This window comes from Anser cygnoides, chromosome 10, assembly GCF_040182565.1.
Source record: "Anser cygnoides isolate HZ-2024a breed goose chromosome 10, Taihu_goose_T2T_genome, whole genome shotgun sequence".
In the NCBI taxonomy this organism is placed as follows: domain Eukaryota; kingdom Metazoa; phylum Chordata; class Aves; order Anseriformes; family Anatidae; genus Anser; species Anser cygnoides.
This window is the reverse complement of record NC_089882.1, coordinates 20,884,396-20,897,934: the sequence shown is the minus strand read 5'-3', so window position 1 is coordinate 20,897,934 and position 13,539 is coordinate 20,884,396. Positions and strand designations below refer to the sequence as shown.

The window sequence follows — 13,539 nt, the reverse complement described above, 5'->3', positions numbered from 1 at the left end:
TATATCAGATCATAGCTCAGGAATTATATAACATACATAAGTATTATGAAAGGTGAATGGTTTGTTTTCTAGCTGGCTACACAACATAAACTAGAAAGTTTTCTTTCCTATAGAAACTGGGAAGAAAAGAAAGCACAAAATTATCTGAGTAAAGATCAAGACAATTTGGTGTACCTAAACTCTGCTGGATTCTCTAGTTTGTTATTAAAATGTTATGGAAATTTCTAATCAAACAAAAGAAAAATAAGTTATTAGCTGTAAAAATGTCTTTTAATTCACTTCATAAATAACCCAGACGTATGTAGCACCTGCTTCTCTACTACCACCAAAACTAAATACCACAATTTTCCTATCAAGAATTCCCTGAAATAATTCTCGTATAGCTTTCTACAAACAAAAGTGATGTCTGTGGATCTTTAAAAAAGTTCCAGGCACAGCAACCTGAAATCTTACTATCAGTAGGAATGCAGTAGTAACTTAGTTAAGAATAAGCCACTTCCTTTCTTAAGGAAGTGTATTTTTTTATATAACTGGGGAAAGAGGGGCTTTTTTTCATAGCATATAAATAATACTAGCTCACAAAGCTTCCAGGTTATGTCTGCATTAGGGACACTGATAAATGTAGCCAATATTTCTATTCCATCAGTTTCTTACCTTGTTCAGAATTCAAAAGCTGCATGTATTATTAATTAATATGCTGTGTATGGTGTTGTTTTTTTTAAATATCCAAGATATTTATTTTGCACTGATTTTAATATAGACAATTTACACACAAGAGATATGAATAGGAAACTGAAGGTTTCATAAAGAAGAGTGGGATTCATGTGATTAATAAAAAGTGTTCACGGTCATTTTAGATACTATATGATAGCTTGCCTAATCTCTAACTGCTGCTCTGAAAGGGTGAATGTGTGCTATGTGCATTCCATCTTTTCTACCAGTCCTGTCAGAATATCTTTTGGACATCTTTTTGTTGACACAGGGTATCTGCATCTGAGCATATTAATTCATCTAATTTCTACTGTTGGTAGTGTATTTTCAAGAGCATGAAGCAAATGTGAACATGAAGAAATATTGGATAATAAAAAGCATACTTTGGCAATCCTGGAGCTTGATATCATATTTATAATCAATGCTGGTCTGATCAGTTCTTGCAAGAGGAATATCTTCATAGTGTGGTGAAGAAATGCTTGAAAAATCAACAGTGGTAAATGGTTTTATGTCAAAGGAATGTGTATGATCATCCATTGCAGACAGATCCACTGGGCTAATTCCAAAATTAATCGGCCAAAACGGCATTTCTGTGTCAACCATCGTAATGCCTGAAAGCAAGAAAAGAAACAAACATTTTAAAAGAAGCTAGTTATTTCTGTAATGAGTTTGGGCCCAAGCAGGGGCCCCATTGTCTCACGTCCGAAGTTTTGAGATGCAAACTCACAATCAGGTGCAGGTTTTAGGGAAAAGTCTAGTCCCCATCCATCTTTTTGCTTGAGTTTGTCATCATATAGTGCATTAGTCTGTTTAGAAATATTGCACAGATAACACTGGGCAGTTAACCCACCTTTGAGGTTCTTCTTAGAAAGGCTCTAATGTCATATGTCATAAGAAAAAAATGAGATTTGTTGGGATCCAAAGCTTAGGCTACCCTTAGAACAGAATGGCTTGTCATAGGTATGCTACTAGAGTGATCTGATCTGCACTTCAAAAGGCAGCAGAGACAACTCGTGGGTTCAAAGAACAATGGTAGTCAGATTCACAAAAAATTGACAAAAATATACATAGAAAAAATAATAATCTAAACAATTCTAGATGGCCAGATAAAATTCAATTCCATTTTAATAGCATAATTTTGTACATTTATGTACTTTAGTAGGCATGCAAGTTATTAAAAAAATAATTGTGTGAAATGAAAATACAACTGGAAACAATTTTCACCATTTTTACACATATGGATTACACTGACTAATTTCATCTCTCTATAACACGAAAATGAACAGTTAGAAATCTTAGACAATTGATTTTTTGCTTTTACAAATTCTCATCATCTTTCTTCCTAAATGTGTGAAAATCTTAAGGCTTTTTGTACTAAGAAAAAAAAAAGTAGTTAGCATTAAATAATGATGCTTTTACTCCAAAGAATCAGAAATACCTGAAATCTTTAGCTAGGCAAGGATGTATTATCCCTGAATCTTAAACCTAAGGGTCAAGGAAAATTATTTTAGAACTTTCTAAATCCCATATGTATTTATGCAGTTCTTGAAAGCAGTAAACAAATAAAACGCTTCAATCTGTAAAAATCTTCAGCAAATTGAGTAAATTTAGATTGAGATATAAAATGCTTATCTGAGTCCTCTTTTGACAGTTGGCTGAACCAGAATCCTTGATTTAGACATATTTCAACTATGAAAAACTTTGTATTCAAGTGAGTGTTTCATAACTAGCATCCGTCTTTAATTTTCCATGACTTAAAATGACGTTTTAATCTAAAAATAGAATAGACAATACGGAACTGAAATAACTTGGTCACTTTGGCTGTTTAATTTGGACTTCAGACCCATCAAGTAAGTGGCTTTTAACCTCTAGATAACAGAAACTTCTTTTATTTGATCTACTTTGTATTAGTCAAAACTACTCTGTCACACTGCCAAATCTGTTGTTGCAAAATGAATATAATGGAGCAAACCTGCTCTATTACTTTAAGATGATCCCTTATTTTGAGAGGGCTATAAATAAGTGCCACAGTGACTGTCCGCCCCTATCTACTGTGCTAAGTGCTAAGGTAGCAATGTCTGGACATGGACATAGTTCTTTCCCCAGAAAAGCCACTATCATTCTTTCCCCTTTTAGGGCTTGCAGAACAACCTTGAACACTGGTATCAGCTGCTGTAAGATGTTTCTTGTTCTTAAGTTTCAGATAAGAAATTCCCACTGCAGTGTGAACGGAAGTGTTGCTACTATATTACACGCTCCACAACATACGTGTTACCTCTAGTAGAGGGTAACCCTCTAGTAGAGGGGAACCTATAGCTCCTTTATACTGCTGTGCCTATTACTACGACCCTAGTAACATAGAGTTCTGTAAAGCAAATGGTGTTTAAGGGTAAACTTTTGGCTAGGTTAGCCTCACACTCAGCCAACTGTCTACCTGTCCAAAGGTTTCAGCCATTGGATAGGATATACAGACCCATATGTTATTTTTAATGAAATAAGACCTGCCTACTAGCAACTGACAGAATTTCTAACTGCCACAAGTGGAAATTATCTTGTAATAACTCAGTAGAGGTTGCCAGAGTATCCTGGTGTTATACATGTTTGGAAGATAAAGTATCTTCCAAATAGTCAGCTTTTCTGTAAGCACAAGATGTAAGTCCCTGGCCATTAAAACTGGGAACCATCCTTAAACAAATTTCAGAATAAAGCAATAAGATAGACTAAACTCCTTCTTAGGAGTCCCTTCATGTAATTAACCAGACCAACCCTAAAAAACAAACAAACAAACAAACCTACAGACATCTACAGTTTAAACATTGGCTTAAATCTCTTTAAGCAATAGATGTAGAGAGGTATTTTCACATTGTACCTGGAGGGCTACCTCAAGGGTGAAGAAGGCTGCCTACAGGCAAGGTCCTGGGAGTAGCCACAGTTCATCCCGTGGAGTCCATAGGACTCAACATGGGCAGGTGCCCCCATGAGGTTATCGTATGGCCAAGAAACAACTGCAGGCAAACGTGTCATTAGAAGGCAGGGGGATGCTCATACTTAGTGCGGCCCTTGCACAGACCCCTTCCCTGCACTAGAGAAGGGCTGAAGAGGCTTAAGGCAAATGCAAACTTCAGTTGCTCACTGAATAGAGCATATGAATATACTCATCGCTTGCCACTAATCTCAATTTTTGTATTATACGTGAAGCAGATGTTAAAATTAATCGGCTTTCCTGAATCATCCCTTGAAACTCTCTAACAATACTCAAACAATCTAGAGGGACTAGCACTCTGGATTACCAATTAAAAAAAAAAAGTTTGCAAACTGCTGTGAGCTATAGAGCAAGTTAATGCTTGCCTATATTTCACTTTATAACACGGTGAATGATTATGATGTGTTGGAGAATTTGATTACGTTTAACTTATGATTAATTATAAGAAAATTCTGAATCATTATAACACATAGTGTGTATGAAATTCACTATGCACAGATATCCTATAGCTTAGAAAGACTCAGATAAGCGTGTAAGTGCAGGGGTCTGGCTTGCTGCAAAAGCTACGAAGGTACAGTAACTCCTCAGCAGCAATCTTCTGGTTATACAGTTAGTACAGCTAGCTTGTTTCAGCAAAGTCTAACAATAAAGCCAGAGGATTTTCACTGTAAAAGTATTTCTAGCCTTGAACTGTGATGTTTTGGATTTTTATGAGGTTTTAGAAGCAGCACATTAAAAAAAAAATCTGTTATTTTAACAGTCGCTTAATTCAACGGACTGTTTCATGCATTCTTGTTCTTCCTAACTGATTATTATTATTTTTTTAACTGTACATCTGTTCTCATCACACACATTCTGTATGCTAGGAATAGAGGAAATAACAATGACAATATTATACTGAAGTAAAGAACAACTAATATTAAAAATATTCTACGATTCTGTGATTCTGTGTACTCAGAGGCATGGAAGAGAACTGTGGAGGGACCTAACAGCTACTACAGGTCACGCAGTAATCCCATTTTATGTTACTCATATTTGCATTCTAAGGTAATAAAATCCTCAATCAGCAGAGACTTACAATACCTTGAATAAAAGCCCATAAACTGCACCCCTTCCCCAGGTTAACATCCCCTGACCAGTAATGTCAGTTCTTCAGGCAACTAAAAAGGCTTTGTTAAATAATTCCACTACAAAAAATGTATACTTTAAGTTTTCAAAAATTCTTATGTTGTCTATGCTATAATTTTGTTTACGATGTCCACTCAGGTACCTAACAACTGTACTGTAAATACGAACATACAAACATATACACAATTATGTGTGCATCTCTCTCTGATGTCTTCTTTTAAAAAATATAAGGGTCTAGCATGGTAAAATGCCTTAAACAGGTAGGATTTACTCAACACAAAAAAGTTTGCATGTGTATTAACTGCTTTTCTGCCATTGAAAATAGTTAACTTCAGTTATGTTGTAAATTTCTATTTGCCTACTTCTGGATCAGAATATGTGTATTAGAGCATTTCTTTATACAACAAAGCAGCTAGGCATTGATGATCCCAAATCATTATTATTCATAAACATTTCAGAATTATTCACATTTCACATATGACTGATCTCAGTGGAATCATTAAATTGAATACAATTTGCTATTACAGTGGAAACAAAATTAATTTTACTATTTAGTCAAATTTGTATTATAAATACTAGAAGAAAGAAAAACGTGCTAATTTTATTCGTACATTACTGAAAGCACTGTATATAACTTTACTTGATTTCTGCTGTATCTTTGTCTTTTTTCCTCCTCATGAAAAGGTGAATACCAGCACTCCCCTCTGCAAAAATAATGTTTAATTTTAGTCTTCTCATGTTTTTTTCCAAAAAAAAACCCAAAGATCCAAAACACAAGTCTAATCAACTGACCACTCCAGGATTCCTTCATAAAACTCTAGGATGCTCATGTGAGATCCAGGAAACAAAACAAAAGAAAACAAAAAACATAATTTAAGTAGGCTAAAAAGATTTTCATATGTAAAAATCATTCTCGGCCAACAAAAGATTGTGCCCAAGAGTAGCAGAGATGTCATTCACACAAAGCCAAATGGACATGCTTCAGCATTTCATCATGAAAAACATCAGAATGCTGTTGAGATAACGTTACATACGGAGAGATGATACTAGCTGCTATAACTCCCTTCACATGCATTTAATCTCATGTAACCGGTTTCCAGCTATTGTCTACAAGGAAGTAAAAGGCGGCACAGCACACGAACTCATCTGATATTTGTAAGAACTGTCAGCCACAGTGACAGCTTACACTTTGGTGCTGACTGTGAGAACTACCAGATCATTCAGTAGAAATTGAACGTTGAATTGATTTCCAATTCATAAGGGAGCTTTTCAGTACATTTTTTATATTAGGAAAACATAACATATAAGAGATTAACATGGTATGAAAAACATCCTGGATCACAGGCTACTCTTTGCCATAAACACTACCTGTGCTCAGTTAACCTGAAAGGCCTGTTGCACTGCATTCTAGGCACGCTCTTTCCAGACAAAACTACCAAAATATGACCCTGAAGGTATTTAGTGAAGCAGCCAGAACATCCTAGCCTAATGCAAGTTACAGAAAATCGAATAAATAAATAAATAAATAAAGCATCTCAGCTTTGAGAAGTAAATCAAGGCAGTGATATACCATATGGGCAGATATAAATATGAACATATATATGTGTAATGTAAATTATTGTAGTTTTTAAAAATTAAAACATATTTCATGGAATAGTTTGAATTTCATCTCACATATAAGTGTGTCGTACAGTTTGTCAAACTCATCTACAAGTGTTGCAAAACTTAATGGGAATTTTGCTAATTAATTTAATTAAAACAGCCTCAGATCATCTCTGAAAAACATAACATATAAGTTGGCTAAGATCACATAACCATTCGTAGATTTTAAGAAAAAAGTAGAGATAGTGAAGAGTAAGCTTCATACCCCCGTAAATATTTATTTATCTATGTAACAATGAAACATTTCACATGTGTGCCTTGCCAAAACGCATCTACCCTAAATGATTGTACCACATCCAAGGAGTTAAAGAGCTTCATTAATCTTTAATAAGGGAAATGCTGCAAAGGTCTCTAAGAGGAGAAAGGACAGTCTTGCATTAAGGCAATTGCACCCCCCCCTTTCAATAACTCAGTTTTTTTCATTGCCTCTGACACAGAAATTGTATTTGGCAATGCATAAGTATCTTAAGCCAACATTTTCATCAGTGCTGTTTTCAGGTCCTGAATGTGAGGCATATGGTCTGATTTTTTGACACACTGTGTTCAAACAGTAATTAACTCATGTCTCTGGAAGGTGTAAATGGTGACCAATTCTAGTAAAGTAGCCATTTGTTTTATTCATTGTTCTGTTTATTTAGGGAAAGTTGTGTCGTCTTACTACAGCTAAGTCGTCCTGGAACAAAAAAAAAAAAACTAAACGAAACAAAACACAAAAATGCTCCTGTTTATGCTCTTTGCCTCAGTTCTCCACTTGTCCAGTGAAAGAAGGATACTGGCTTTTCTTCTTATTCTGTGTAAGAATCAAACTGCAACCTCTTTCAGCAGGGATGGTATTGCTCTACACGTTTTTAATATTCCTAATTATGCCTGAGTGCAATCAGGTTTTAAGCTTAATCTGAGCCTTTGGGAGATACATTGTTTTCATGAGTAAAGAAAGTATTTTTCATGCAAAGTACCTGCAAGTATAACAGACTTTACTTACTAGGCAAAATTTGCACAAAATAAAGGCACTATTTATCCAAATGATTTTGGCTAAACCAAAGTATGTACATTTTTTCTGTATTGTAAACAACAACTCAAAGCTCTTGGACGTATTCCGTTTAATACATTAAAACAACTACTCCAGTGTGGTCTGCAGGTTCTCACATCGAACGCACCACTCCATCACGTAGGACCCGTACTCCTTTGTGCTCTGTTGCTGCGGAGTCAGCAGAGGGAGCACAACATAACTAAAAAAGCTCTTTCCAAGAACACCGAACATTCGGTGATGCTCTTAAACAAACAAACAAGCAAAAAAGTACATAAAGAGCCTTGTTGGCTGATACCCCCAACTCAATGTTTGACAAAATCGCAAAGGATTTTTTGCCAAACTCAGTAGGCTTCAAACTGTGGTAAGAAAAACAAACTAACAGCAAAAAGCCATAAAGACTTGTTTTAAAAATTCCATTATAGAGTTTTGTAATGTTATGTTCTCATTACCAAGAAGTGGAGAGAAAGAGGATTTTTTCTTTTTATCCATGGACATTGGTAAAGTTCAGGGCAGAAACTGATTAATTTATCCTAAGAAGTGTGCACTGAACTGCAATACATTTATAGGACTTAAAATAGTTGTTCAAAGCAGTCTTTTCCCAAGCACATGGCAAGTTAGAAATGGCTGTGATTGAGGAAAATAGAGCCAGGCTTACTTAAGTAACTGACAGAATAATTGTTGTTAAATTTCTGTATTGTAAATTCAGCCAGTTTTCTTTGAAAACTCAGTATTATCCTTGGCATTCCTGCCGTAGGACTGTATATTGTAGCAGCAACAAAAACACTTCTGCATGCACCTTGGACACCACTTCTGCTCGTACTGCTGTCTCACTTGACCTCCAATTTTTCTTTTAAGCATGAACTTAGCAAAACTATTTACAGGAATGGAAACTAAGATCACTGCAGAACAAAAGAACAAGGCTTATATGAATCTGTTGCAATTAGAGAAAGCTAAACTAAAGCTAGAAGTTACAACAACAAAAATAAAAGCATGCTTCATCCCCACTTCTTAATTTATCTGTAAGAACAAAGAAAATATCTAGTGTCCTCTAGCAAAAGTTGAGTCAAAAACAGCTCCACGATAACAAGCACCTTAGCGAAGCAGTAAGCCCTTAGATGATGTGGTGCACTACTTTTAATTCAGCCCTGACTCCAAGCACAAGACATTTTCTTCTCTCTTCCTCAGATGCAGCCCTCAAGCCATCTAAACATGGCTCAGAAATGCACACCTGTTAGAAAAGATAACTGTCAATACAACAAGGATGCAGCAGAAGCAGCATACTTTTGAAAGAACGGGATAAGCATTCTGTGTAAAAGCAAGCCCAGGGGTTCTAGACAACACGGTTTTGTTGCACCTTTGTGCCAGGAGGAGGGATGTATCACCAGTGAGGCAGAGCGCAGCCAACAAGCACACTTCAAGGGTTAATCACTAAATGGGAGGATATGAGCTTATGAAAGTCTCCTTTTACAGTCTGCTGTACTAACCTGCAGAACAAGCACAGGACAAAAACTCTGATAGCAAAGAGCCAGGGCTGAGGGGAATGTTAAAGGTGTGACAAACACACAGATACTCCCAGAAATGCCTTGAAACACTGCCACCAGATACAGGTTTCTGTCACATCACCCCAATGCAAACCGTGGATGCAGATGGCTTAACAAACTGGCTCAGAAATCCAAGTGCTGCACTGTCCAAGGGCTGCAGAGAACAGTGACACTCAGATCCTCCAAGAAGACAGATAAAAATTGGTGGTGAGGGGGGTTCATGCATCCACCTCTCACCAAGGCTGCACAGTACAACATCAGAAGAGACTCAAGAAATGGCGGAAGTCTGAACATGTAAGAAGTTTCAACATGTAAAAAAAGTCTGAACACATAAATCAGTAGGAAATGCATTTTATTCCTGTAGCTGAATTACAGCTACAAACTCTGATCACTTAAAAGCACAGCCCATAAAATCTATTACAATGTTTAGTAGGGATTAGCTAACAGGAACAGAAAAAAAAAAAAAAAAAAAAACAACAAGAAAAGCCCAGAGAATAATAGACCTGTTTAATTTAAATATATTTTCTATTCTGTGCCTATAGCATTTACATAAAATGGCAAATGGCCTGGGTTCTCGCTCAAAATAGCTGCGTTTTATATTCTCGAAGCAACATAAACCATTGTAAATACAAATGCAAATGAGAAACAATCTCAAAAAATGCCACAGGCTACTCAGACACAGTACAAATTCTACAGTCTTACTTTAATTACTTAATGGAGGTTTTTCATTTCTTTTTCTTTTTTTTTTTCCTTTTTGTATTCTGATACTGGATAGATGTTGATGACACTGAATTATTTCAGGATATAAAAGAAACTAGCAGTTTAAACAGAAATTGAGAATATCGAACAAGGGAAGGTAAATGAATAAGAAATACTGATTTATATCTCTGAAAAGCTGTATAGACAGATAGCTCAGCTTTAAGAGTTAGAGCACTTCAAGATCACAGAGAACATAACTACAAAATTCTGGAAGTGACACCGTGCTGGGCTCCCAGTGGTAAAAGATTACAATAGAAATGGAAGCGTTCTGCTACTGTCACAAGTCTGGCAGAACACTGAGCTGTAGAGATAATTTCTACTCTGTTAACTCCAATTCAGCGTTTCTGAGAACAGACCCTCAATTTGTTCTTAGAAATACTTGAACAGAAAAACTACAGTCTTCTAGTTACAGGCAGCTGCAACCTGTGCTTTGCGAGGTGCCACGTATTGAACTAAAATTAATCTCAATGAAAAACTTGTCTTCCAACGCTTTTTGTTTGAAAATGTCTTTAAAATATCTCACCTTCTTGAAAATATGATTGTTATTTCATTCTGTTGAACAACAACAAGAAAAAACACAAGAAACAGAAGCACAAAACTGTGAAAAATAAGATACCTGGTTGTTGAAAGAAAAATCAGAATAAATGTGTACAGAATTCTAAAGGGTAGGGATCATGTATCAGTATTTATAACATGCCTAATTGCATTAGGAGGGCTCAAATCTGGGTAATTTTGGTTTTGAATGATTTGATGAAATCAGAAACAAACAACATGCCTTTAACTTGCACTGGCAATATTGTAAAACTATCTCATGACATAAAATGTAGGCGTTACTCTCTATGAATCATTGTAGTTTAAAAAGGATACTGATAGATTGGCAATGAATCACATTCAATTTTGTAATCAGAAAGAGCTGGCTGCTTAAGGAAGACCTTTGCCCCCTTTGGCAAAGCAGACTAACTAAATGTGCCAAGCTACTAAGGAGTAGGCCTTCTCTTCTCATGTAAGTTGCCTCATAAAACTGAAGTAAGTCATTGATTTTAAAATATACAAAAAAGTGCAAGCTTTATCAACTAGAACGTCGCCAACACAGATCAATTGACGAGAGCATTAACATTGTCAGAACTGTACTTGGCTCAAAGACTGCACATTTTATAGCTGGCATTTATTTATTATACTGGGTAGACTTGGTATTACTCAGAGAGCTAGTAAAAGTTTTACTAACTGCAGGAAATTCATATAATTCAAACACTTTATATTTGTGCAGCTTAAACCTACACCAATTTTTTAGTTCTGTTCTTGTTTTGCCACCAAAGCTATCCGAGAGAACAGTCTGCTTCCAAATTCTTTGAAACAGAATTCTTGCTGTGCTAAGATGACTGAAGACCGTACTCCAGATATCTTTCCCTTTATCCCAATGATCTACCATAAGATAATATGTTTTAATCGATTTAAAAATCAAATGCTCTGTCACAAAATAGATACAAGTGTTATCCTGATTTCTCATACGCTGATTGGAAATACACATTTTTATTAACAGCAAAAAAAAAAAGATAAATTAGAAATTAACAAGGAGTTAAAAACAACAACAACAAAATCTTTTCATTCTGTAGGTTTTCAGCCCGGTTTATAAGTGCATGCTATTAAAATTATTTTAAAAGAAAATTCCACATTCAGAAGCCTCATACACAGACATGCACAACCTGATTAGTGACTGTGCTTTTAGATGCCATCAAGCTGGTTTTGAAGGCAGTAGTAAGTTTTATAGCTTCAACAGAAATTCAGTCTTTAGGCCGCAGTTAAGTAAAGCACTCATTTACATGCTTTGTTTTGAATATTGTGTTATTAGTAAGGGATTTAAACACCTGTTTAAAGTTAAGTACTTTTAAAAACTCAGTTCCTGGCTAAGGGAGGATTTCTTTAGTTAGGGTGTATTATTAAATTATGTACCATACATATGCATATAAACAAATATATCAATGTATGTTGTAATACTGATCCATAAGGAATTAGATTCTTGCAAAATAGTGTATTTTCAATGTAAAATTACTATTTATCACTAACTGCGGTGACAGCACTGTGCCCAGAGTCAATAAAAAACTCACAGCTATCATGAAACACCAGTTTCAGAGCTTAGCCAGCTGCCGACTGTACATTTAATTAGGAGACAGCATTGTCCCAACATATTTTAGTATAGTAGAAATGCTATCTAGTAAATTTATGCTGTGTTCACACATGATGCACTATATGAAAATTTACAAATTCCTCTGTGGCTTCATAAGCCTTTGCCAGACTAGCAAATATTTAAGCATGTAGTATGGCAAAATATACAAGAGGAGTGTAACCACTGCAGCTATTTACAAGACAATCTTATGCTCCGATGTTTAGTTGCTTCCATTAGATCATTATAACTGTGACTTTTAATGTATTTTAATACACGAATGATGGACTTTATTCTTTAAAAATGGTGCTTGGTCAATAATTATTGTAAAATTTCTTGCTAGACCGGTACCTTAACTGATAGATGTACTCCACTATGGGATTCAAACCTGAATACACAGTTTGTACATCTTTTTGAAATGTTAATAACTTCAATAGTAATTGTTGTATGTTATGTCCACAATATCCAGATAATATTTTTTTAAGACATCTTAGAATACTTTATACTAATACTGAAGAATTTTTATAACATAAATAATTAATCAAATAAAAATTTCTCAACCCACAGAATAGTAGCAGAGAATTTACTGAGATCTTTTTATGGATGCATAAGACTGTTGGTAAGAAGCCTGGGATTTTCTTTCTTCAGACTTCATCAAGTTAGTGCTTTTTAACGTTCGCAAGACGTCTCTGTTTCCAAGAGATGAGATAATAAGGCATACAACTTTAACAGGGTAAAATATACTCATTAATATCCTAAATTCTTTTCCCTGCCATGGCAGAATACTGAATACTCCCACAGGAAGAGAAGGAGGAGGAACAAATGCAACATGAGTTGAAACTCATTCCTTGAATTAAATCCCACTTTTAAAGTTTTTCCTGGCAGTCAGATATGTTGCAAATTATCCATAAAAATGCTTCTCTCATATCAGGAAGAGCTGCTTTCTTCACAAAGCTGTCATTTTCTGAAATACTAAAAACAAAAACTGTATTTTAATATGGTAAGACTATCCATAGGGCTTGTATTTTGATGGAACACAAATATATTTTTTTTATTTATTATGATTTTAAATATTCTAACCCATTGGACAATCACTAAATCCTAAAAGTTAAAAAGCACCATGTTCGATACTCATTCACTAATGTAAACATGCTTAATGCTATTTGTGACTTAAATACAACAAATACCCCAGCATGACTGGGAACACACTTTCCTATATATGCACTTTATACATATATATACATGCACATATATATTTACATATACATATATATATATATAATTACATGTAATTTCTGATCTATGTCCATGTAAGGCAATATTCTGTATAGGTACATATACAGCCACTAAACTCTGTGGTATTGAGCTAGTTCAAACAATGTGGCAAACTTGGGAAGGCACATAAATAGTACCAAAGATGACTTAACACGTAGCATTTTTCTCTTCTAGGTAGCCCCTAAAACAGTCTACCACAAAAATAAGTTCAATTTTCTGTGAGTCCAGTAATTTACACTCTGCTAGGACTAAAGCGTATTTTCCTTAGCTGCTGAAACTCTTCTATCAG

The 13,539-nt window shown here is 35.2% G+C and overlaps 1 protein-coding gene across 2 annotated transcripts in view; it reads right to left on the bottom strand.

Annotated features, from left to right (window-relative positions):
- Positions 1 to 13,539, bottom strand: part of PPARG (peroxisome proliferator activated receptor gamma) — a 60,947-nt gene that overhangs the window by 25,767 nt on the left and 21,641 nt on the right. For both annotated transcript variants that reach the window (XM_067003363.1, XM_067003362.1), the window contains exon 2: positions 1,095 to 1,322. In XM_067003363.1, coding sequence (XP_066859464.1) covers positions 1,095 to 1,314 — 220 coding nt within the window. In that variant the 5' untranslated portion in view covers positions 1,315 to 1,322. The remainder of the gene's footprint in view (positions 1 to 1,094; positions 1,323 to 13,539) is intronic.